The following is a 25,043-nucleotide window of genomic DNA, read 5'->3' as shown; positions in this document are numbered from 1 at the left end:
GAGAATAAACAAAAAAGAAATCAGGCATAGGGGCCACACCTGTAATCCCAGCTCAGGAGGCACAGACAGGAGGAGGAGCTAGAGTTTGAAGCCAGCCAGTTTAAGCTACATGGAGAGACTGTCTAAATTGAAAAAAAAAAAAAATGTAAGAGGGGGCTGAAGATGTAGCTCAGAGGTAGAGTGCTTACCTGGCATGTGAAGGCCCTGGGTTTAATCTCAGCGAAACACACACACACACACCTCTGTAGCAAAACCCTCACACACACCTGTGTGAACTATGTATTAATATAGTTTTAAGTATAATAAATCACACTGAAGCACTACCATGGGCAGGGAGAGGGGGCAAAGAATGGGATGGTAGGATACTATTTTGATGGAATTGAAAGGAAAAGTCTCTGAGAAGCTGACTTGAGACTTGAAAGAATCAAAGATGGCTTAGTAGTGAAGGCGCTTTCCTATGAAGCCTAAGGACCCAGGTTTGATTCCCCAGTACCTACATAAGCCAGAAGCACAAGGTGGCAGATGTGTCTGGAGTTCATTTGCAATAGCTGCTGGAGGCCCTAGCACATTCATTCTCTCTCTCTCTCTCTCTCTGTCTATCTCTGTGTGTGTGTGTCCCTCACCCTCTCAAGTAAATAAATTTTAAAACAATAAAATATTTATTAAAAAAATAACCAAGACACAAGTCATCAGAGATCTCCTGGAGACCACTGTAATGAGTGGCAAAAACAAAGCACAGGCCCGGAGGAAGGTCTAGGCGTGTGTGGAGACATAGAAGGCAGATTGAGAGCTATGGGAGAGACAAGCAGGAGACTGAGGCCTTGTTTACTATGTTGTCGTACAAAGCAACTGGATAGTTCGAACAGGAAGCCGAAAGCAATTATTTTCCTATTTGAGACATAAGAAAGTGATAAGAGGGCTTCCCTGGGTTTACAGCTTAAGATACAGGGGCAGTAGATCCACTCCAGAATCCATGACGCTCAAGCATCTGGCCCCGTGAACATCCAGTGGTCAGTGTCATGCAGAAATGCGCTGCAGTGTCTGTCGCTGGGATCTGGCCGTGGCTCTCCAGACGCCAGCCCCAGCGCACTGTTGGCATCCCTGTCCCGATTCCCTCCACAGGCATGATGCGCTCTCCTGGCTTCGACGGAGGCAGCAGCCTGAGCTTCCGGATGCTGATGAACGCCGACAGCCTGTACACCGCAGCTCACTGCGCCCTGCTGCTCAACCTGAAGCTCTCGCATGGCGACTACTACCGGAAGCGCCCCACCCTGGCACCTGGCATGATGGTGAGCACGCAGCCTGGTATCTGCTGCCCCGGCGGGGAGGGGTGGGCTCTGGCCTGTTGGCTGTACAGCTGAGCATTCGTATCCTGGGAGGACCAGAACGGTGTATTCCACCACACCCTGCTCTGCAGTGCTCAATGCCTGTACGGCTTTGCAGAGTGCCGACAGTGTACAGATGTCCAGTCACACGGTGCTCGCTGAGTATCGTCAATAAAGCACCTCTTATAAGCTGTGCAGTGACAATGGCCTTGACTGTCCTGTGGTCCACTCCCTTGACTGATCAAGCCAAGTCACGGTGCCCCATGACGTCAGTTTCTGTGCCTAAATTATGAATCTGCAGAAAATCAACACTCATTTTTTTAGAGAGGGAGAGAGAGAATGGTTATGCCAGGGCCTTCAGCCACTACAATGGAACTCCAAACGCGCGTACCCCCTTGTGGGGAAGTGCAACGTCGTGTGCCTGCGTCACTGTGACTGGCTATGTGGGATCTGGAGATTCGAAACATGAGCTCTTAGGCTTCGCAGGCAAGTGTCTTAACCACTAAGCCACCTCTCCAGCCTGACACCCCATTTTTTATGAGAGAGAGAGAGAATTGGTGCACCAGGGCCTCCAGGCACCACAGTTGAACTCCAGATGAGTGCACCATCTTGTGCATATGTGCAACCTTGCACACTTGCATCACCTTGTGCATCTGTCTTACGTTGGATTGGGAGAGTCAAAGATGGGTCCTAAGGCTTCACAGGCAAGTGACTAAACTGCTAAGCCATCTCTCTAGCCCATTTTTAAAAATATGTGTGTGTGTGTATATATATATATATATATATATATATATATATATATATATATAAAATTTTTTTTTTTTTTTGGTTTTTTGAGGTAGGGTCTCACTCTGGCTCAGGCTGACCTGGAATTCACTATGTAGTCTCAGGGTGGACTCGAACTCTTGGTGATCCTCCTACCTCTGCCTCCCGAGTGCTGGGATTAAAGGCGTGCACCACCACGCCCGGCCTATAATTTATTTATTTGAGAGAGAGAGGCAGATATAGAGAGAGAATGGGCATGCCAGGGCCTCTAGCCACTATAAACTCCAGACACATACACCACCTTGTACATCTGGCTTATGTGGATACTGGAGAATTAAACCTGGGTCCTTAGGATTTGCAGACAAGTGCCTTAACTAACCAAGCCATCTCTCCAGCCCCCAACACCCTTTTTTTTAGTTTTTTGAGGTAGGGTCTCACTGTGGTACGGGCTCCTTAGGATTTGCAGACAAGTGCCTTAACTAACCAAGCCATCTCTCCAGCCCCCAACACCCTTTTAGTTTTTTGAGGTAGGGTCTCACTGTGGTCCAGGCTGACCTCGAATTCACTATGGAGTGTCAGGGTGGCCTCGAACTCATGGCGATCCTCCTACCTCTGCCTCCCAAGTGCTGGAATTAAATGCGTGTGCCACCATACCTGGCCTACACCCTTTTTTAAAAAATCAAATGTACCAAAGGACAAGAGATGATGGGTTATAAGTCAAGTCTCTCTTGGGGTGCCTATGGTTCTTCCGTATTCTGTCTCTGTTGCTGATGGGGGGAGAGAGAAGAGGAGGACACTAGCCATGCAGTTGATGACCCTCCCGCCCACTCACAGTAAGAATATAAACCTCGTCATCTCTGGTCCTTCTGCAGGCTACCTGTGAGAAGATATCTTAAGGAGGCTTTGGCTTCTTCTCGATAAGAAGCCTGGGTTCAGTAAGGGAAGGAGCGGGAAGAGACAGCTGGGGACCCTGTTTGCTCCCAAAGGAGTGTATGGGGTTTCCTTCTCCTGTGGCCTCTCCGCAGAAAGAGTTCATGAAGCTGGTGCAGAGCAGCGGGGTGCTCACGGTCTTTTCCCAGGCCTGGATCGAGGAGCTCTACCACCAGGTGCTCGACAGAAACATGCTGGGAGAAGCCGGCTACTGGGGCAGCCCAGAGGACAGCAGCCTGCCCCTCGTCACCATGCTCAGAGGTCAGTGGCTGGTGCCAGGGCCATGAGGTGCTTAGTGGGTGGCCACTCAGAACCTCTTTCAGAAAAACCTTTGGTGTGTGAGTAGGCTTTGAAACAGCACCCACAAAGCTTCCACCATTGTGATGTGACAGGTGCAGGAGACAGTCATGAAGGCACCTCGCAAGCCACTGCTCTGCATTTGCCCCGGGTACCTGTCAGGCTCACTTTAGCCATTGGACAGGACTCGCTCAGCTGAAGCGTGGGTCAGAGTAAGGCTCTGGAACTATGGACATGTAGTACTTTCTGGGCGCGAGACCCAGAATTGTTCCTGGAAGCTCTCACATGCCAACAGAGGCTGTGCATCAGTCAGTGCTCCTGGGATTTGACCAGTAATGTGAAGCGATTGATTTTACACTTGGGATTGATTCCATTTCCTGTCCATTTCAGAGCTCCTGTGTTCCCTTCCCAGCTGTATCAGAATGTATGATGGTGCCAAGGGCTAGTCTGCCCAGCATCTTTGACTTGGATGCTCAGAGGTTTTCATATCCTCTTTACTAGAAATTTCGCATGACAGACCTGTAGATGCTATTGGGCAGCAGTTGGGGTGTGAATGTTTTTGGCAAAAAAAAATAAAAAGAAGAAGCAGATGTTATTTGTCTTAGCCAGAATGCCAGGTGAAGACCAGGAAGTGTTCAGAAGCTTGGTTTGTCCATCAGGAAAGCCTCTTTGAGCTTGTTCTAAATGTGTTCTGAGTACCCAGGCTGATTTCTGACCAGAATTGTTCCTCTCACGGTGCTAGCTTACAGGGCATGTAGGAAAGTGCCTTCTGGCAGATGTCTCCTGCCTTCTCTGGGGGGCTCCCGTGGCCTCACAAACTTCAGCAGCTCTGACCACACAGGAACAGGACAGAGTAAAGCTGAGCAGTCTAACTAGGAGACTGGATGTTTTCACCCAAGGGTATGTCATGTTGCCATGCATGGCACTTAGACTCTTATCAAGGTGGCAGAGTCGAGGTTGGGAGCTGGCCCAGTCAGTGAACACTTACTGTTTAAATGTGGGGGCCTCTGATGGAATCCCTAGAACCAAGGTAAATGTTGGGTGTGAAGGTGCACATCTGTAATCCTGACGCTCAGGATGCAGAGATAGGTGGTTCTGTGGAGTGATCTGGCTAGCTAATTGGTGAGCTCTGGGTTCAGTGAAATACCCTGAGGAGGATACCTGAAATTTATCTCTGGCCCCCACATGCACCCACATACATAGTATGCCTATATACATATAAGTATACATACACAGGTGGCACATACATATACAAAAATAATAAATAAAAGTGGCAGACTACTCATAGATGGACCCATCTTGGGAATTTGGGGTGAGACACTTTTAGGAACCAAGTGGAACATTTAGACAAAATGATGAAGTCTCTCCTCAGGGGACAGGGTTTTGGTCATTGCTTAGAATTTGGAATCTTACTTCCAGAGCAAAGATGAAATTTGGGGTGCAAGATGGGGTCCCAAGACTTAGAGATCAGGTTCATGGGACAAGCGGCCAGTTTTCATTGTGTTAATCATGGTAGTACTTAATGCCATTTGTCAACTAATCATCCGTGTGTGCCAGAGGCATTTAGTTTGCTGTAAGCAATGCTTGGTGTCTGTCCGTTTTCACAAACTCCCTTCAGTATGATGGAAAGTACAACTTTAAAGCTAACTTTAATTCTTTCACTTTTAAGTACCGCAGTTTCTGCCAAATGTGACTTCTATGAATCTCTTAAGTAGAGTTAATAAAAGGAGTCGTTTGGTAGATATGAGCATGAATGACAGGCTACAGTAGCCATATTCAAAAGTCGTCACTAATCAACCATGTCTTTGATAATGGAAACAGTAAGCTCAATTTCTATGTCCATGGGAAAATTATTTAACTTTAATGATGAAAATGTAATATTTTCATAAGGAATCCACAAAATTGGGTTTTTCAAATCTCTGTAGCCAATCCCAGATATGAAGTGATAAGTGAATTTGAGCAGCAATTCATCTAGGGTTTGGTAACACAGTCTGAGCTTTCCATTATCCACCAGCAGGAGCCACAGCAACATCTGTCCATAACTTACTTGTCAGATCTGGAGCCATGGCAAAGCATTCTGTAGAACTGTGGGATCTTATGCTTAAATACACTTTGCATTGCTTGAGTTCATCCATCCTCTACCTAGCACATAGAAAACATTATAACATAAACAGAGATGACAATTTCTGTTGAGCAACAGTGTGGCATCTGACCAAAAGCCAACTTGATTTCAGAGAAACTGGCCTAGCCTCACTGTGACAGCTTTAAATAGGTTTGTGCCTTTTCCAGTCTTCTAATGTGTGACTCAGATGTTTGTGGGCTAATGCAAATAGTGTACGATTCAAAGATAGAGGGGCTGGGGAGATGTCTCAGTAGATAAGAGCATTTGCTGCTCAAACCTGGGGACCTGAGTTCAATCCCAGCATCCACATGAAGATCCAGGCATAGCTATATATACCTGTGACCCCACTGTAGATGGGGGTAGGGAGAGGAGCATCCCTGGGGCTCCATGGTCAGCCAGTCTGGCTAAAATATATATATAGAGAGAGAGAGAGAGAAAGCTTCAGGTTCAGTGAGAGACCTTATCTCAAGGAAATAAGGCAGAAAAGTGATAGAAGGGGACATGCATGTGCACGGGCACACACATTTGTGCACACATTCATGCGCCATGCACATCATATACCACACAGCAGGTACAGCGGCACCAAATTTGAACACTATTAGATGAAATCTTTTTTTTTTTTTTTTTTTTTTTTTTGGTTTTTCGAGGTAGGGTCTCACTCTGGCTCAAGCTGACCTGGAATTCACTATGTAGTCTCAGGGTGGCCTCGAACTCTCAGCGATCCTCCTACCTCTGTCTCCCGAGTGCTGGGATTAAAGGCGTGCGCCACCACACCTGGCTTTAAATGAAATCTTATTGGAGTGAAGGTGAGGTTTTTGTTTGTTGTTTGTTCGTCTTGAGGCAGGTTCTCCCTCAAGCCCAGTACCTCCTACCTCAGCCTCTTGAGGGTCAGGATTACAGGTGTGAGACGCCATGCTCATCCTCTCAGCTCTGACGTGATGAAGAAACTCTGAAAGAAAGCTCCACATTAACCTGGGCATAGTAGAATGCACCAGCCATCCAAGAACTCGGGAGGCTGAGGCAGGGTAGAAATCAGAGGCCAGCCTAAGGCCTATAACCTGTCTTTAACATGTAATCTATACTCAAATTCTTTGTACATATGTAATTTGGGGATAATGTCATGGTTTTGAATAAAAGGAGTATTCAAAGATCAAAACAGTTTGAAAATTTATATTTATTTATTCAATATTTTGCAAGCAGAGAAATAGAGAGAGACTAGGCATGCCAAGGTCTACAACCACTGCAAGCAAACTCCAGATGCATGCACTACTTTATGCATCTGGCTTCACATGAGGTACCAGGGAATTGACCTGGGTGGTTAAGCTTTTGCACGCAAGAGCCTTAACCACTGAGCCATCTCTCCAGCCTCAAAACATTTTGCATGAGTAGATTTTCCTGATGATAATGATAGCAAAATTTAGCTTTATTTTTTTTTCCAAATGTAAAACTTCCAACAGCATAACCGAAAGAAGGCTTTGACAATGAAAGCAAAATGAATTGATTATATCAGAATTGATAATATTTTCATAAAAGTCGCTATTTATTCCAACCACAATAGACACAATGAGGTTTTTATTGGAAAAAAAAGACATGAATATTGTGGTGGGTATTTGTTCTTTACTGCAGTGCTTTATTTAAGAAAGACTTGGCAGTTGTTTTTTGTTTTTGTTTGGGGGATTTTTTCTCTTTTTCTTTCTTTTTTTTTTTTTTTTTGCATGCTGAGGTTCAAACCCAAGTCCGTGAGAATGCTAGGGGAGTACTTGACCCCTGAGCACCAACCTCAGCTCTGAATTTGCCTCTTGAATTCATAGATATTGATGGCTTAGAGAGCAGTGCAATTGGCGGCCAGTTGATGGCCTCAGCTTGTATGGAATCTCCTTTCGCCCAGAGCAGGAGGATCGATGACTCCACAGTGGCAGGTAAGTTCTTGGGTCTTGTGTTTATGAATATACGTACATTGCTTATGCTCCTGGCATGACATTGTTATATGGTAGCTCTCAAGGGTTTCCAAACTTTGGACTTTGCAATATCATGTTATGTTGTCATCTACAAATGTGTCAGACTGCAGTCATGGCCATCCTAGGACATACACAGCCCACAGGCCACAGGTAGGACATACTGGATATGGGTGCCATGCCATCTGACTGAGGAAGTTACTTCATAGCACTCCACTGAACTGGTAATGCAAGACTCATTTTTTTAAGCATAAGGTGAAATGATCCAATGCAATCTGTTAAATTGTATTTCCGAAGGCTGGATAGTATGGCTTAGTGGTTAAAGTACTTGCCTGCAAAGCCAAAGAACCCAGGTTCAAATGTCCAGTACCCAGGTAAAGCCAGATGCACAAGGTAGCACATGTGTCTAGAGTTAATTTGCAGTGGCTAGAGGCCTTGGTGTGCTCATTCTTTCTATATATATCTGCCCTTTCTCTCTCTCTGTCTCTCTCTCTCTCTCTTGATCTCTCTCAAATTAATAAATAAGATATTTAAAACTTCGCATTTCCTTTTATAGAATCACATGTAACTCAGAATTGCTACTTTGATGAGCAGAGACCCCGCCCTACCCCAGCTTTATCTCTCCCATGTTTTTGGTGGTGGCGGGGGAATCTGGAAAAATGATCTCCATCCTTTCCTCCTCTAGGGATGGCATTTGCTCGCTATATTCTAGTCGGCTGCTGGAAGAACTTGATTGACACTCTCTCCACCCCCCTGACCGGTCGGATGGCAGGAAGCTCCAAGGGCCTGGCCTTCATTCTGGGGGCTGAGGGCATCAAAGAACAGAACCGGAAGGAGCGTGATGCCATCTGCATGAGCCTTGATGGGCTGCGGAAAGCAGCCCGGCTGAGCTGTGCGCTAGGTAGCGTGGGGAGTGTACCCCGAGCCCTTGGTCTGGGGAGTCCCTGTAGACCTCAGTGGAAGAGCCCCCTTCAGAAGGGGCTCGGCGGGTGTAAGGCTGAGAACGTGCTTTGTCTCCTCTCAAGGGGTCGCTGCTAACTGCGCCTCGGCTCTTGCTCAGATGGCGGCTGCTTCGTGCGTGCAGGAGGAGAAAGAAGAGAGGGAAGGTCAGGAACCCAGCGATGCCATTGCGCAAGGTAACCGCTGAGAGGCTGGCATTCACCTGGTGCCGGGACATGGATGGTGTGCGTTTATGCCCTGCACATGCCTTGCTGGCAGAAACCACTCCTCATTCTAAGTGTGATGTACCATAAATGAGCGGCATTAGTCACAAGTCCCACTGGGCCACTGGGTCTGTTTCAGGTGGGGGACCCACAGAGGGCAGGTGTAACCTCAAGGAGGGTCATCCTGGCCACTAGTGATGAGGGAAGTGTGAGTGGCTGAGCTGGTCATACCTGGCTCATCCTCAAGCTGCTGGAGGCCCTCTACCTTCACAGAGGTGCATGTTTGAAAATCTCTGGGGTTATAGTGGAGATGGCAAGTTAGCTGGTATGCTGAAGGTGAAAATCAGACTCCGGGAAAGGGGCCTGAGAAAGACTTCACTCTTGTCAGAGAAAAACCTGAGCTCTGTGGACACAGGAAAGGGTTGATCTTTGGCTTGCTAAAATCATCAAGGAAACCAATGATCATCTAGACAACAGGAAAGAAAACATCCCTCCTAACAGCCCTGGAGGCAGCAGCAAGCATCAGAAAAAACCCAAGTTGAAATTGTGGGAATATTCCTCCTCAGACGTATAAATTAGCTAGCTATAGAAATAAATGTATATTTTTAGGAATTGAGGTCGCCATTCCACACACTTGAATAATAATTAGAGATCTATGGGAAAGCAAAGTGGTTATTGCAGATGACAAATATGAGCTGCAGAAAAAAAAGGAATCACAATTTTACTTGAATATTGTATGCATATGACACAACAATCCTTGAATTCAGCCAGGTGTGCATGTCTGTGATCACAGAACTCAGGAGGCTGAGGCAGAAAGATTGCAAGTTTGAGGACAGCCTGGGCCACAGAGCAAGACCCCCCCCCCACCTTGAGAATATAATATAAAGTATTCTCAAAAACTTCTCACATTTACAGTTCCTTATAACATATGCAAAGCTAAAGTTTTCTAATTCTAACTGAATACAAAGTGAAATCAGAATCATATTCATGAGGCAAGCACTATGTACTAAAATCTCATCTTCCAGGAATATGGCTCAAAATCCCTGGAAACTAGTTTGCTGTATTCTTTGTGCTGACGCATCCCTCAGTTGTCCCACCAGATCGAGTGACCTGTATTCAACAGGGACTCTGGGCCATCTGGCCTTGCTGTGGCACTTAGCATAGTTGACACCCTACCTTGAGTTTTGCATCCTTCCTCAGTCCTCTATATCAATGATCTTTTTTTTTTTTTTTGAGGTAAGTTCAACAAACTGGCCTTTTTTTTTTTTTTTAACATGAGAGAGCAAGAGCAAAAGAGAGAGAGACAGAGAGAGAGAATTGGTTCACCAGGACCTCCAGCCACTGCACTCAAAGTCCAGATGCGTGCGCCCCCTCGTGAGCATGTGCCACCCTGTGTGCTTGCATCACTTTGTGTGTCTGGCTTACATGGGACCTGGAGAGTGGAGCATGGGTCCTCAGGCTTCACAGGCAAGCGCCGTAACTGCTAAGCCATCTCTCCAGACCTCAATGATCATTTCTTATTTTAAGAAGCTATTATAATGCTCACAGATACAAATACAGACCCAGCTTCTGTGGACTCTCGTCCCACCCTGAACAGGAGGATCGATGACTCCACAATGGTGGGTGGAGGGATTCCTGAGATTTAGCTTCTGTGGAATGTGAAATGACTTGATTTTCAGTTAAAAAGGGGTCATCCTGCCGGGCGTGGTGGCGCACGCCTTTGATCCCAGCACCTCGGGAGGCAGAGGTAGGAGGATCGCCATGAGTTCAAGGCCACCCTGAGACTCCATAGTGAATTCCAGGTCAGCCTGGGCTAGAGTGAGACCCTACCTCGAAAAACCAAAAAAAAAAAAAAAACACATCCTGTTGCTCAAAATGTACCTATAGTTCTAGAGATGACCATTATAATAAAAGCATAATGTTACGCAGTCTCTGAGAGAACTTGCAGACTGCTGGGAATTCCTTGATACTACTCACTTCGGTTCACAGGAGAGGGTGAAGGGTCTCTGCACAAATGGTTTAGCTAACATCAGCACATAAGATCCACCCATGCTGCTGTGCTTCATCCAGACCCATGGGTGGGCTGGGAAAGAACTGCACCTACCAGCTCAGGAGCCATCTGGCTTCAGAGCCACAGAGTTGGGGTCACCAGTATGTGTGGGTGAGGGGGAGCCTGTCCATTGGGTAGCCTGCATGAGCCATGGTGGCCTGCCGAATGAGCCCTTGCAGCCAATGAAGGGTGTCATTTCCCTCTTGCCCTCGCATGACGACACCGTCTTTCATTCTCAGCCTGTCTCTCTCCCTTTCTGTCTCCCTCGCTCAGACTGTGGTTTTAATGAATGTCTTTTTGGCACAGTGAAACTAAAAGTGGAGCAGAAACTGGAGCAGATGGGGAAGGTGCAGGGGATGGGGCTGCACACAGCCCACGTCTTGTGCATGGATGCCATCCTCAGCGTAGGCCTGGAGATGGGAAGCCACAACCCGGACTGCTGGCCACACGTGTTCAGGTGCATGACGGGATCCCCACCCTAGCTGCCACCAACCCGGCCTTGGGAAGCCTGGGGGTGATGGCGAGGGGAGACACGAGGGTTTGTCAGCGCTTAAGGAGATCGCAGTCTGGGTACGTTCCAAGTGAGAGAGAAGAGGAGGACAAGAAGAAGGGCCCTAGAGCTGGATTCGGGGCACTGTGATTTATCTCTTGACCTTGTCATGAGATACAAAAGTATTGGGCGACTGAAGAAAAATGGGTTTCTTAAGTAGAAGGAGATTACGTACTGGTAAGTGAACTTTAGTCTAAAACATGTTCAACTGTCAGTAGTATAACATACAGTGACTGAATGTTTAGCAATGTCCTCATTATTTAAGGAAGGATTTTGGACAGTATAGGTGGTTATATAAAGTCCCTTATTAAAGATTCCTACTATAATTTAACTAGATAAATAAATAAAAATGGAATGCTATGCTGGGCATGGTGGTGCATGCCTTTAATCGCTGCACTTAGGAGGTAGAGATAGGAGGATCATTGTGAGTTCAAGGCCAGCCTGGGACTGCACAGTGAGTTTCCAGGTCAGCCTGGGTTAGAGTGATGCCCTACCTTGAAAAAACAACACAACAGAACAGACCAGCTTAAAAAATTGACTTGAAGCCAGGTGTGGTGGTGCATGCCTTTAATCCCAGCATTTAGGAGGCAGAGGTAGGAGGATCACGTGAGTTTGAGGCCACTCTGAGACTACATCGTGAGTTCCAGGTCAGCCTGGGCTAAAGTGAGACTCTACCTCAATAAGCCAAAAAAAGACTAAGCTTTGTGGTACCAAAGTGAAAAGAAACTTCCAATTGGTTACATAGTCCATGGTGCCTGGCCTGTGAGAGGAAAACGAAGTGAGCTCCACATTTGTGTGTCTGGTGCCCACATTCTCCCATACTGAGTGCCCTGCAGCCAGGGACAAGAGCAGTGGGAACTGGATCTAGATTCTGTTCGACATCATCAAAGCCACTATAACCATGAGTGTTGGTTGAGTTTCTAAAAAAGCCAAGGGCTGAAAAAAAAAATGGGTGATGGTAGGGAAGCTGGTGACCAGATCTCTCCATCCATCTTCCAAAGCAGATAGGGGACAAATGGCACCCAACAGTGTGAGAGACAAGAAATCTCCCAGTCCACAGACCACCAGAGTGGATTATCTAGGATGCCTTTTGCCAAAAAAGGAAAAAAAAAAAAAAAACTGGATTATTTTGAGATGAGGGACCTCTTAGGAAACATCCTAGCTTAGCCCCAAATATAATTGGGAACAGACGCTTTAAAATCGGCAGTTGTATATGTTGTGGGTGTTCCATACTGGGGGACATCTCTCCCTAACCCTGAGCCACCTGGACATGAGGTCATGTGGCGCTATCAGGACGAGGCAGGATGTGGCTTGGTAGAACCCTATTGTGTCAAGATGTCTGTTGTGTTTCTGGAATCCCATAGTAAGGAAGTGGATTCCCAAGTCATAAATCAGAACATGGTACAGAAAGAAAGAGGGAAAGTACCACACATAGCAGAGTCCAGATACGCAGGTGAGCTGTGCTGTGTAGAAGTGGGTGGACAGGTGGACAGGGCTCCATTGTCCATCTTTGTCCCAGAATAGGTGACTGCTGAAAGACTTTCAGGAATCCCTCACTCATGTCAAGGCTGCATGGTCCAACTGAAAAGTTACGAGTAGAGATAAATATGTAGTGAGGAAATGCGGGAAGGGCTGCATATTATGAGGGGAACATTAGGGCAGACTGCAGAGCTGGCTGAATTTCCTTTGTTTCTCCCTATGGGCTGGATGGATCTGACTGGGCTGTAGGGTTCACCTGCTGCTTGTCTGCGACTCTTTCTAGGGTGTGTGAGTACGTAGGCACGTTGGAGCACACCCACTTCAGTGACAGCACCTCCCAACCCCCTCTGAGCCTCCGTCAGCCCCAGAAGACACCCGGGGGCTCTGGACTCCTTGGGGACCTCGAGTGTGAAGGTTCACCCCAGGAGCAGAACCTGGAGCAGGGACAGTCCCTGAGCACAGCCCCTGTGGCCCAGCCTCGTTCTGTCCAAGAGCTCATCCAGGAATGCAGCCGCGGCCGCGCCTCGGACTTTCGGGGTGGCAGTCTAACTGGAAGCAGTGCCACCAAGGTGGTGCTCAGCCTGTCCACCCAGGCTGACAGGTGGGTGTCTCAGCCCCCACCCCAGGGTGCTCAGCAGGGGGCATCTACTGCCTGCCAAATAGACCTGCATTTATCTGCCTCATCTCAGAATCAGCCTGGGAACATCGTGTGGCATTGAAACTGCTTCCCGTCTTTTAAAAATGTAGTTCTCGAGATGGACATGGTGGCTCACATTTTTAATCCCAGCACAAGGGAGGAAGAGGTAGGATTGCTGTGAGTTTGTGACCACCATAAGACTACACAGTGAATTCCAGGTTAGCCTGGGCTACAGCAAGACCCCTACCTTGAAAACACACACACACACACACACACACACACACACACACACACACACACAGAATTGCTTTCCCTACTACTGTGTCCTGTCCTTTGAACAAACGATTTTATTTATTGACAGCTTCCATAATTATAGATAATAAACCATGGTAATTCCCTGCCCCCCCCCCACTTTCCCTTTGCAACTCCATTCTCCATCCTATCCCCTCCCCCTCTCAATCAGTTTCCCTTTTATTTTGATGTCATCATCTTTTCCTCCTATTATGATGGTCTTGTATAGGTAGTATCAGGCACTGTGAGGTCACAGATATCCAGTCCATTTTGTGTCTGGAAGAGCACATTGTAAGCAGTCCTACCCTGCTTTTGGCTTTTATATTCTTTCCTCCTCCTCTTCTGCAATGGACCCTGAGAGCCTTGGAAGGTGTGATAGTGATATTTCAGTGCTAAGCATTCCTCTGTCATTTCTTCTCAGCACTATGGTGCCTTTTGAGTCATCCCAAGGTCACCACCATCTGAAAAAAAAATCTTCTCTAACCAAAAGTGAGAGTAGTATTAATACATGGGTATGAGCATTAAGAGAAGTGATTACCAGGCAGTTTGGTGAGCAAAGTATTTATATATATACATTTAGCCAGATGCCAAAAGACATTACACCCCTAGGGCTCATGACTTTCCTGTCATAGGTTTGCAGTATCAAGCATGTATGTGCCTCCAGTCCAATTAGAGAGCTGTTGGTTTCCCCCATAACAGACATACCACTATTGTACCTGTTGGCTCTTTGGGCCTGGCTGGCCAAAGTTAAGGCTTGTAGTGTCCACTGTTGTTTATCTCCTCTGGTGATTTCTCTCTCTCCCATAAAACTGCATACAGCATAGCTTTTTTCCAACTTTCTATCAGGCAGTGAGCAAACCATTTTCTGATGATTAAGTCAAGTCTCTGTTCTTACCATCACCTCTGGAAATGTCACCCTCCTGAGCCCTGGTTAGCTAGCTGGTAAAATAGGTCATTTGTAAAGTTACTTTCAAGGAGTGAGATAGCTCGATCTGTAAACAGCTTGCCTCCTTAGGACCCCAAATCACCTATTCTTAGGTATAAGATATGGTGTATGTGCCTGTGATCCCAGTGCTGGGGAGTAATGAATTTTATAGCACCTAGAACTAAACTTGGAAAATTGTAAAACTTTATTATTTTTATTATTCCCTCTACCTACAAAATCTCACACCAGAAGAGCATTATTTATTGATTCCAACAACTAAATTAAGGTATCAAAAGAAAGCCATCCTTCATCTCAACCTCCTGGTGACGCTTCTTGGTGCTCAAAGCACCTTTGGTCACTAGGAACATGTGGTTCCATCACACGTAACTCTTCCTCATGTAGTCACCATGCTCCAGATGTCCCAGCACTGGCGCTGTGACATTGATACAGAGGAGAAATAGGAAGGAGCTGGGCAGTGGTCAGGGCATTTACTGGGCTGGGCTCAGACAGCCCTGACTTCCTCTCTAGGCTTTCATGCTGGCCGAGTCATATCTTGAGAAAAAGTTGCAATGAGACTCAGTTTCTCCACTAGCTCATACTCTATGCACGTGTACTTGTCTGTCCGTGCACCCCTCTTCTTGTGGTTCCAGCAAGTTGGCTGTGAAAGTGTTTTTGAATGTGAAGGTGTTAGGTAGACTATCCTAGGTTAACAGGCAAAGAAATAATTTGGCTCGGAAACCAAATAATAACAAACTTGGAGATATAAAACAACAAGAAAAATATAAACCCATAACTAGTAATTCCTGCTGAAAAACCTGGTGTATATTATCTTATTTTTTCAAAAGAATTCAGGATTCAATATCTATTAGCACTTAAGTATAACATGACACACCACACCACAGCCCACCTTCTTTTTTTTTAAATTTTTTGTTTATTCTTATTTATTTGAGAGCGACAGAGAGAGAGAGAGGCAGAGAGAATGAACGCGCCAGGGCCTCCAGCCACTGCAAACGAACTCCAGACGCGTGCGCCCCCTTGTGCATCTGGCTAATGTGGGTCCTGGGGAATTGAGCCTCGAACCAGGGCCCTTAGGCTTCACAGGCAAGCGCTCAACCACTAAGCCATCTCTCCAGCCCGACAGCCCACCTTCTGATGTCACCAACAGGCTTAGTGTGGGCCTCAGATGATCAGACAAGAGGCTGGCTTGCTACCTCATTGTGGCCACATGAAACTGATATTTGATCGTGCGTGTGTGTGTGTGTGTGTGTGTGTGTGTGTGTGTGTGTGTAGTTTATGCACATGTGTGCAGATGCACGTGTCCTGTACACACATGAAGCAGGCGCTTCCTGTAGCCTTTCACCTTATTTCCTTGAGACGTGACCTCTCACTGAACCTGGAGCTCACACCATTTGTTGTTGTTGTTGTTGTTGCTTTTGGTTACACTGGCTAACCAGTGAATCCCAGCAACCCTCCTGTCTCCATCTCCCCTCAGAAATGGGCGTATAGACTTGCACAACCATGCCTGGCTCCTTACATGGGCGCTGGGATTGAACTTGGGTCTGTCCCCGTGGAGCCACCTCCCCAGGCTTCATGACTTGATCTTTACATGATTCGTTCCCGTGGCCTTGGGATCCTCGTCTCGTCCCCTTTTCCTTCCTAAGTCCTTCTGCTGGAAGAGTCTCTGTGGAACTGAATAGAATGGACAGCACAAAGAACCTGCAAGAGCCACCAGTCCTTATACTGTAGAAACTTCTTTCTTCTAATCGATACTTGAGCTCCCATAATACTCAGGGTCCTGAGTGTACAAAAGCAACTCCCGCCCTTTGTGGGGGGGGGGGGCGCTGATGGGATCCGTTCTCAAGTGCTGTTGAATTTTCCTTAGCACCAAGGCCATCCCCAGTGACTGAGTTTCAGGGAGCTTTGGTGCCTTTCCAATTGTCGCCAAACACGTCGGGAGTGCCTGCATTCACTGAGCTAGACCCGGAGGAGGCGGGTGTGAAGATTTTTCTTCAATATGCCTCGTGGTGTTCCTTGCATCAAAGCCTTGCGGTTAGTGCAGACTTGTGCACGGTGAGAATAGATACAATAATACCGTGCGTTTGTCTGCAATATTTACACGGCATTAATTTTCATTAATCACATCAACAAAATTACCATAATCACTCTGCCACAAAGCCCTTGCTGAGCTGTTTCCAACATAACAGATCTCCTCTGTTTGCACCCAGACTCTTTGAAGACGCCGCAGATAAGTTGAACCTAGTGGCTTTGGGAGGATTCCTACACCAGCTGAAGACGGCGTCTCAGGCCCAGCTCTTCCATTCGGTTACGGACACGGTCGACTACTCTCTGGCCATGCCAGGTAATTCTTTCCCCGAAGAAACTGCCAGAAAGATCACAGGGAGCAGTACAGGTCTCTGAAGTGCCTGCTGATCTTTCAACTTTGGGGCTCAGAGTGCTGAAGTTTGTGCTTGCGATGCAGGAGTGGCTACTCTGTGGGGTTCAGGCAGCATCTCTGGGCATGGGAGTCCTTCTCCATATCACAAACCCATCGCTTGCCTCAGCCCAGTCAGTATGCAGAAGTAAACGCTGATTTCAAGGAGGAGGGAGAGAAAAAGAGGGAAGGATTTCTAGAATGCTGGCCTTAGTGGACTGAGTCAGAATCACAATGGTCGTTATGGGCAGAGGAAGAGAAAGGCTCTTTGAAGGCCTACCTATGGGAGAGGGAATGCAGCAAGTTGCCCGATAGTTCCCAGTGGGTGTAGGCTGCTCGTGACCATGTCTGGGATGCACCCGAGAGGTTGGCAGGTGGGACTGTTCACCACGTGAGGTCCCTTACATCTTTGAAACCTGAAGATCCAAGGACTTCCCGTTTGGCCTTCTGATGTTCATTGCAGATTCCAGCTTAAGAACCACAGTCCTTCTCCCCGACTCCCAGAATTTAACAAAGATGAGAACCTGGGCTATAAAACACCAACCTTCCCAGACCCATCAAATGTCGGGTACACCTACCTCTGAGCCCAGAGGTAACCCTCAAAGTCTTTCTCACTGGAGAAAACAGGAGGCTGTGAGATTACAGAAAGTCAAAGATCAGGGTTGGCACTGGAGAGGTGACTTTCACTTAAGGCACTCGCCTGCAAAGCCTAAGGACCCGGGTTTGACTCCCCAGTACCCACATGTGGCAGTCAGATTCATATTTCTGGCAGAAAGCACCCAACCGTGAGCAGCTTATAGGAGGAAAGGGTTTTCTTTTGGCTTAGACTTGAGGGGGAGCTCCATAATGGGAGGAAGAAATGATGGCATGAGCAGAGGGTAGATATCACCTCCTGGCAAACATCAGGTGGACAACAGCAACAGGAGAGTATGCCAAACATTGGCAAGGGGAAGCTGGCTATAACATCGATAACCATGCCCCAAAAAATATATGGCCTCCAGGAACATTCAATTCCCAAATTGCTACCAGTAGGGGACCTAGCATTCAAAACATAAGTTTTTGGGGTACACCTGCATCATGTCAGCCAGATGCACTTACTAGCACATGCATCTGGAGGTTTTTGTTTTTCTTTTCTTTTCTTTGGCACTGGCTGGAGGCTCTGGCATGCCCACTACCCCCTCTCTCTGAAATGATAATAAATAAATAAATAAATAAATAAATTTATTTATTTTAAAGGCCAGAGTTGAGAAGAATTAGCAAACTGGGGAGGAAGGTATCCTGGCTTTGGAAGCCATGAGGTATGAGTTAAAAATGCTGCCGTTGTCACTTAGCTACTGCGTCACCTATGGCAAGTCATTTCACCTTTTGGGCACCAATGCATGTGGCAACAGCTATATCTACCTCTTCAGATTGCTTTTAAGATTAAAGTTATGATACGTAGAGAGAACCGACATGCTTTCTGATGCAAAGTAAGCATCCAGCAAATGCCATGGTAATTATGACTACTGTTATCAGGAAGTTTATTTGAGATGGCATGATTAACTACAAAGGAGCATTTTGGAAGAAGTGTTTGCAAGAGCCAGGTAAAAAGTCAGCAGTGTGTGGGACCTCTGAGAGAGGCAAAAGCACAAGAGCAAGAAGGAAATGGGGAAGACGCACGCGGCGGTGGCAAAGAAATAGCAAGAGATTGACGTGGGCGAGACAGGGAAGGTGCTCAGTGGTGCCCGGCCTCCTTGACAAGGGCTCATAGGGTACCATTAAGGGTTAGCAGAGCGGAGGATGATGGCAGAGGATGACAGTCAGCATTATAGCTAAAAGTGCTCATCAGGATGTGCCAAGACTCATCTAAGCACTGTTGTGTGTGTATCACGTTCATTTAATCCATAAGGCAACTTTAACAAGTAGAAATGCTCACTCCTAATTTTACACGTGAGATAACTGAGGTTTAAAGGGAACTCTGTGGCCCATCCTAACACCACTAAGAGAGCCCCCTCACCCTTTCTATGGAACCACCGCTTCATTCCTTCTTTACGGTGGCTCACACCCATCAAATTCTATAAACTGGGGACACAGTGGTGAATCTGAGAGGTGCTGGCCCTGCTAAGTGACCCACAAAGCTGGTTGTAAATGGATAGCTCCCCTGATGAGCCTGCTAAGTCCAAGAGCAGTCCTTGATTTTTCAACTTCTCTTTGTGCTGGAATAGGTCGGACTATTTCTGAGTTTGGGGTTGTTGTTTTTTGTTGTTGTTGTTATTGGGTTTTTGTTTTTTTTTTTGGCTTGTATGATCTTACCTTCCTGTAGGAGAAGTTAAGTCCACGCAGGATCGCAAAAGTGCCCTGCACCTGTTCCGCCTGGGGGATGCCATGCTAAGGATTGTGCGGAGCAAAGCCCGGCCCCTGCTCCACGTGATGCGCTGCTGGAGCCTCGTCGCCCCGCACCTGGTGGAGGTGAGGCTGGAAGCGGGGAGAGGTAGCTACAGGCTCCAGGAAGCCCTGTTTCAGAGACAGCCTGGGAGGACAAAGCGCAGCGTTCTCTGAGCATAAGACACTCCAAAGGCCAATGTCCTCCTGGCCTCAGGATGACCCTCCTTCTTCCCAAGTAGATGTTTCCTGTTCTTTGTTCTTTAGGTCCTGCCTTCCACCGGAGTCTGGAGCTAAAAGATAAATTAGAGATTCCCAAATATCTTCTTAATACCTTCTTCCCTTTGGGACACTGTGTCTCTGGTTCTTACCACTGTGTCTCTTCTAATAACTCAGTGACTCGGGACAGTGTCATTTCGGAAAGGGAATCCTGTGCACTGGTTTTCCCAATATAATAAATACTAACACAGTATTCCAGTGTCCAAAGAAAAGCACTTTGCAGAATCAGTTTTGTGGTAGGTTGACATCTATGCATTCCAGTGCATGATGACAGGCCATTTCTTTTTTTTTGTTTGTTTGTTTATTTTTATTTATTTATTTGAGAGTGACAGAAAGAGAAAGAGACAAAGAGAGAGAGAAAGAGAGAGAGAATGGGCTCACCAGGGCTTCCAGCCACTGCAAATGAACTCCAGATGCATGCGCCCCCTTGTGCATCTGGCTAACATGGGTCCTGGGGAATCGAGCCTCGAACCGGGGTCTTAGGCTTCACAGGCAAGCGCTTAACCACTAAGCCATCTCTCCAGCCCTGACCAGCCATTTCTAAATGGACAGAGAAAACTGTTGCTCTGTTTGACAGTGGTAACTGTTCTTAGAAGCCCTTTTGCACTTAACCTGGTAAAGATATATTAGAAATTGGGTGACACTCTAGTAAGGAAGAGAGAAAATATCAATTTACTCATAGGTCAAGATTATCTGTAACATATGACACTATAATAAGCCACCCAAAAGCCTATGGGGTGTTTCAAACAGCAACCACCTATTCCACTCGTGGTCCTGAGGGTCAGAAATGTGTGGAAGATTCTGTGATAATTCTGGTCTGGCCTTGACTGATAATAGCTGGCCTTTCTTAGGCACCGGAGGTCAGGTAATGAAAAGACTATCACCAACTGGTCCTTGGTGGCTTTAATGGTGAAAATGAGCAAATAATTCTCTCCCTCCAAGGTCTCACATACATGTTGGCCATAAGCGGCAGACCCCTCCCTGCTCATTCATGTGGCTTTCTTAGGGTCCTCCAAGATAGCAAGAGGGCAAACTCCATATTACAACTTGAATTTTTTATTTTTTTCATTTTTTAATTTTTTTTTAAATTAAGAACATACTTTGTATGGATACATCATGCGGTAGTACCATCTTTTCCCTCCTCCCTGCCCCCCATGCCACAGGGCACCGTCCTCAGTGGGGTTGCTGGTATTCCCCATGGGGCTGTGGTCATGCATTGTGGGAACCTGAATTTATTTTTTTTCTCAATTTTTATTAATGTTTTCCATGATTATAAAAAATATCCCATGGTAATACTCTCCCCCCCCCCACTTTCCCCTTTGAAATTCCATTCTCCATCATATCCCCTCCCCATCTCAACAGTCTCTCTTTTATTTTGATGTCATGATCTTTTCTTCCTCTTATGATGGTCTTGTGTCAGGCACTATGAGGTCATGGATATCCAGGCCATTTTATGTCTGGAGGAGCATGTTGTAAGGAGTCCTACCCTTCCTTTGGCTCTTACATTCTTTCCGCAACCTCTTCCGCATTAGATCCTGAGCCTTGGAAGGTGTGATCAAGATGTTACTCAGTACTCCAGTCACTTCTTTCCAGCACTATGATACCTTCTGAGTCATCCCAAGGTCACTGCTGTCTGAAAAGAGAAGATTCTCTACCCAAAGTGAGAGTAGCGTTAATATAAGGGAATAGATATTAAGAGAAGTGCTTACTGGGCAGTTTGATAAGCACAGTATATACACTTATCCAGACATCAGCAGATGTTACACCCCTAGGGCTCATGACTACCCCTGTTTTAAGTTTTCAGTATCGGGGATGTGTTTCCCCCCATGGATTTCTTTATGCAATGCTTCCTACTGTGCCACCAGCCAGGGCGAGTCTCCTATTCAAGCTCAGGGTCAGTGTGGGAAGAGGCCATTGATCCTGGGCTGTCCTGATAAGTGCTGAGCTGCTTGCCTCGGGGACAGAGGACTCACTCAGTGTTCTTGGGCTTGGGTAGTGGCTAAGGATGAGTGCTGGGCAGTTTCCAGGCTAGGTTCTGATGCCTATCTAGTAATCAATCATGGGCCACAACCATTAAGAAAATTATCATGCTGCAGAAAGAGAAAATAACAGAAACTCGTATTTTCACAAAAACATTAAGGTGAAATTGGAGTCATTTCTGGTGAGTAGGTCAGTTGTTATCACTCAGTCTAGCACACATCTCATCTGTACACTAAAAATTCCTTAGGATTTTTGATGTTACAAGAATTGCTTGGGCTGGAAAGATTGCCTAGTGGTTGAGGTGTTTGCCTGTGAAGCCTAAGGACCCAGGTTCAATTCCCTGGTACCCATGTAAGCCAGATGCACAGGGTGGTGTATGTGCCTGGAGTTTGTATGCAGTGGCTGGAAGCCCTAAGAAAAATAATAAAATCAAATAAAGAATTGCTTTTTCCACCTCCACGTGATGAGGTGGCCTGAGGAAGCCTTTAGAGTCCCCCTTCTCCCTGTCTGACATCCTGCTGGTGTGGGTCTCTCTCTGTACAGGCTGCCTGCCACAAGGAGCGGCACGTGTCTCAGAAGGCCGTGTCCTTCATCCATGACATCCTGACCGAGGTCCTCACTGACTGGAAGGAGCCACCCCACTTTCACTTTAACGAAGCCCTCTTCCGGCCTTTTGAGCGAATCATGCAGCTAGAGCTGTGCGATGAAGACGTCCAAGACCAGGTCAGTGTGACACCATGGCCAACTTTGCCACCAGCAAAAAGGTAATGGTGGACACTGCTCTCTTTCCTTTGTCTACGTCTCTTCCCAAATTGGTGACGGAGGAGTTGAGCACTTTGGCTAAGGATCACCTAAGCCACACACACAATAGACCATGACCATCCTCTTACACTTAAAACACACTATAGATGATGACCATCTTCTTACATCTAAACCACACAATAGACCATGACCATCCTCCAACAGGGAGAGAAAGGGAGAAGAAACCAATGGAGACCTCACATCTAACACAATAGTGGGCAGAACCCAAGAGGCCAACTCTGAAATCCACTCAGATATTGAAAAAAGGTGTTTTTAAAAAATTTTATAATATCTTATGTATTTGAGAGAGATGCTGTTAGAGAGAGGGGGGGCATTTCAGGGCATCTAACCACTGCAAATGAACTCCATACGTATGGGCTCCCTTTTACATATGACTGACATGGGTACTGGGGAATTGAACCGGGGTCCTTTGGTTTTGCAGGAAAATGTCTTAACCAGTATAAAATATCTTCAGCTCATTTTTTAAAAAATTTCCATGCTGGAGAGATGGTTTAGTGCTTAAGGTGCTTGCCTGCACAGGCAAAGGACCCAGGTTCAGTTCCCCAGAACCCATGTTAGCCATATGCACAAGGTACTGCCTGTGTCTGAAGTTCATTTGTAGCAGCTAGAAGCCCTGGAGCTCCCATTCATTCCCTCTTTCTCTCCCCTCCCTTCCCTCTCTCTGTCTTTCAAATAAATAAATAAAAGTACAATATTAGCTGGGTGTGGTGGTGCATGCCTTTAATCCTAGCACTCGGGAGGCAGAGGTAGGAGGATCGCCATGAGTTCGAGGCCACCCTGAGACTCCATAGTGAATTCCACGTCAGCCTGGGCCAGAGTGAGACCCTACCTCGAAAAAACAAAAACAAACAAACAAACAAAAAAAAAATATATATATATATATACATATATATACACAATATTAAAAAAGTGTTTGTTTTTAAATGAAGTGGCATGCTGGCAAGGAAGTCAAAAGCACTGAAATGCCAGCGAGGGAAGCACAATCCCATGGCTGGCTTTGCCTTGATGGGATGTGCCATCAGCTGAAGGCAGAGGTCTACATATCATATCTGCAGGGGCAAGTCACTGCAAACCTTACAAAGCTGAGGTTTACTCAAGACAGGGTTGAATTAGGAATGAACTCAAATGTCACCCTCCCTGAGGATACTGTCTTTCTGTTTCAGACATTGGAGATTTTTTAATACATAAATAAACAGTTCTCCAAGATTGAACATTGCAGACTGCCCTTCTGTGGGGTCTGCAAGGGAGTTTGAGAAGCTGGAAGTGGGTCCCACATAGATGCAACAGAATTCCTGTGGAGGGGCTCATTTGAATCTAAGCTGCAATAGGTTCCCACAAATAAAGTTCCAAATCATGTGAATTCACTGGGCTGGAGAGATTGTTCAGTGGCTAAAATGCTTGTTTCAGAGCCTGCAGACCTGGGTTTGATTCCCCAGTACCAATGTAAAGCCAGATGCACAAAGTGGCGCATACATCTGGAATTTGTTTGCAGCAGCTGGAGGTGCTGACATGCCCATTCTTAGCAATAAAGCAGCAATTAGCACTTGCAGAATAGTAGATACATCAGATCTAGGAAGAACAAAAGTATCGGTGTCTGCTATGCAGAGCAACAACCCGAAATGTAAGTTAAGAAGAAAACAAAGACAGGAGTGAGGTGTATTGGTGCCCGACAACCATGCTGTCCGATAATAGTGAGTCAGATGAGCTGCCAGAAAGATTTTTCACGTGGAAACAAAAAAATCAGTGAATTCAAAAATATCACATTAAGAGGGCTGGAGGAATGGCTTAGCAGTTAAGGCATTTGCCTGCAAAGCCAAAGGACCCAGGCTCTATTCTCCAGGACCCATGTAAGCCAGATGCACAAGGTGGTGAATGCATCTGGAGTAAATTTACAGTGGCTAAAGGCCCTGGTACTCCCTTTATCTCCCTCTCTCTCTCTCTCTCTCTCTCTCTCTCTCTCTCTCTCTCTCCCTCCCTCCCTCCCTCCCTCCCTCTCTCTTTCTCCCCCCCCCCCTTTCTCTCAAATAAGATTTAATTTAATTTAATTTTTTAAAAAATATTGCAATAAGAGCTGGAGAGATGGCTCAGCAGTTAAAGGTACTTGCTTACAAAGCCTGATGGCCCAGGTTTGATTCCCCATTACCCACATAAAGCCAGATGCACAAAGCAATGCATGTGTCTCGAGTTCATTTTCAGAGGCAAAAGGCCCTGGCATGCATATGCATGAGTGTGTGCATACACACACACACACACACACACTCTCTCTCTCTCCCTCTCCCTCTCCCTCTCCCTCTCCCTCTCTCTCTCTCTCTTTCTCTCCTCTCTCTCAATTAAATAATAAAACAAATGTTTTAAAAACATTAAGATAAAAATCACTGATTCGAGTCTGGGGAGATGGCTTAGCTGTTAAGACACTTGCCTACAAAGCCTAAGGAGCTAGGTTCAATTCCCTAGGACCCATGTAAGCCATACGCACATGCTGGCACACGTGTCTGGAGTTTGTTTGCAGTGGCTGGAGGCCCTGGCATGCCCATTCTCTCTCTGTCTCACTCTCTCTGCTTCTCTCTCTCTCTCCCTCTCTCAGATAAATAAGTAAAAATATTTTTTAAAGAACCATTGATTCAGAAAGAAAGAAATATGAGAAACAATAAAGCCTGGGAGGGCTGTGGGACAACAGGCAT

General features: G+C 46.4%; 1 protein-coding gene across 1 annotated transcript in view; it reads left to right on the top strand.

The window, feature by feature from the left end:
- The window catches only part of Arfgef3 (ARFGEF family member 3), a 196,172-nt gene that overhangs the window by 139,853 nt on the left and 31,276 nt on the right, over positions 1-25,043 (top strand). Inside the window, exons 13-22 of the mRNA XM_004651167.3 lie at positions 1,123-1,289; positions 3,116-3,281; positions 7,251-7,358; positions 8,080-8,295; positions 8,420-8,530; positions 10,914-11,064; positions 12,920-13,237; positions 16,715-16,848; positions 19,223-19,368; positions 22,084-22,263. Coding sequence (XP_004651224.2) covers positions 1,123-1,289; positions 3,116-3,281; positions 7,251-7,358; positions 8,080-8,295; positions 8,420-8,530; positions 10,914-11,064; positions 12,920-13,237; positions 16,715-16,848; positions 19,223-19,368; positions 22,084-22,263 — 1,697 coding nt within the window. The remainder of the gene's footprint in view (positions 1-1,122; positions 1,290-3,115; positions 3,282-7,250; positions 7,359-8,079; positions 8,296-8,419; positions 8,531-10,913; positions 11,065-12,919; positions 13,238-16,714; positions 16,849-19,222; positions 19,369-22,083; positions 22,264-25,043) is intronic.

Source organism: Jaculus jaculus, chromosome 9 (genome assembly GCF_020740685.1).
Source record: "Jaculus jaculus isolate mJacJac1 chromosome 9, mJacJac1.mat.Y.cur, whole genome shotgun sequence".
Classification (NCBI taxonomy): domain Eukaryota; kingdom Metazoa; phylum Chordata; class Mammalia; order Rodentia; family Dipodidae; genus Jaculus; species Jaculus jaculus.
Note: the sequence above shows the minus strand (reverse complement) of the source record. Positions and strands in the feature narration are given on the sequence as shown.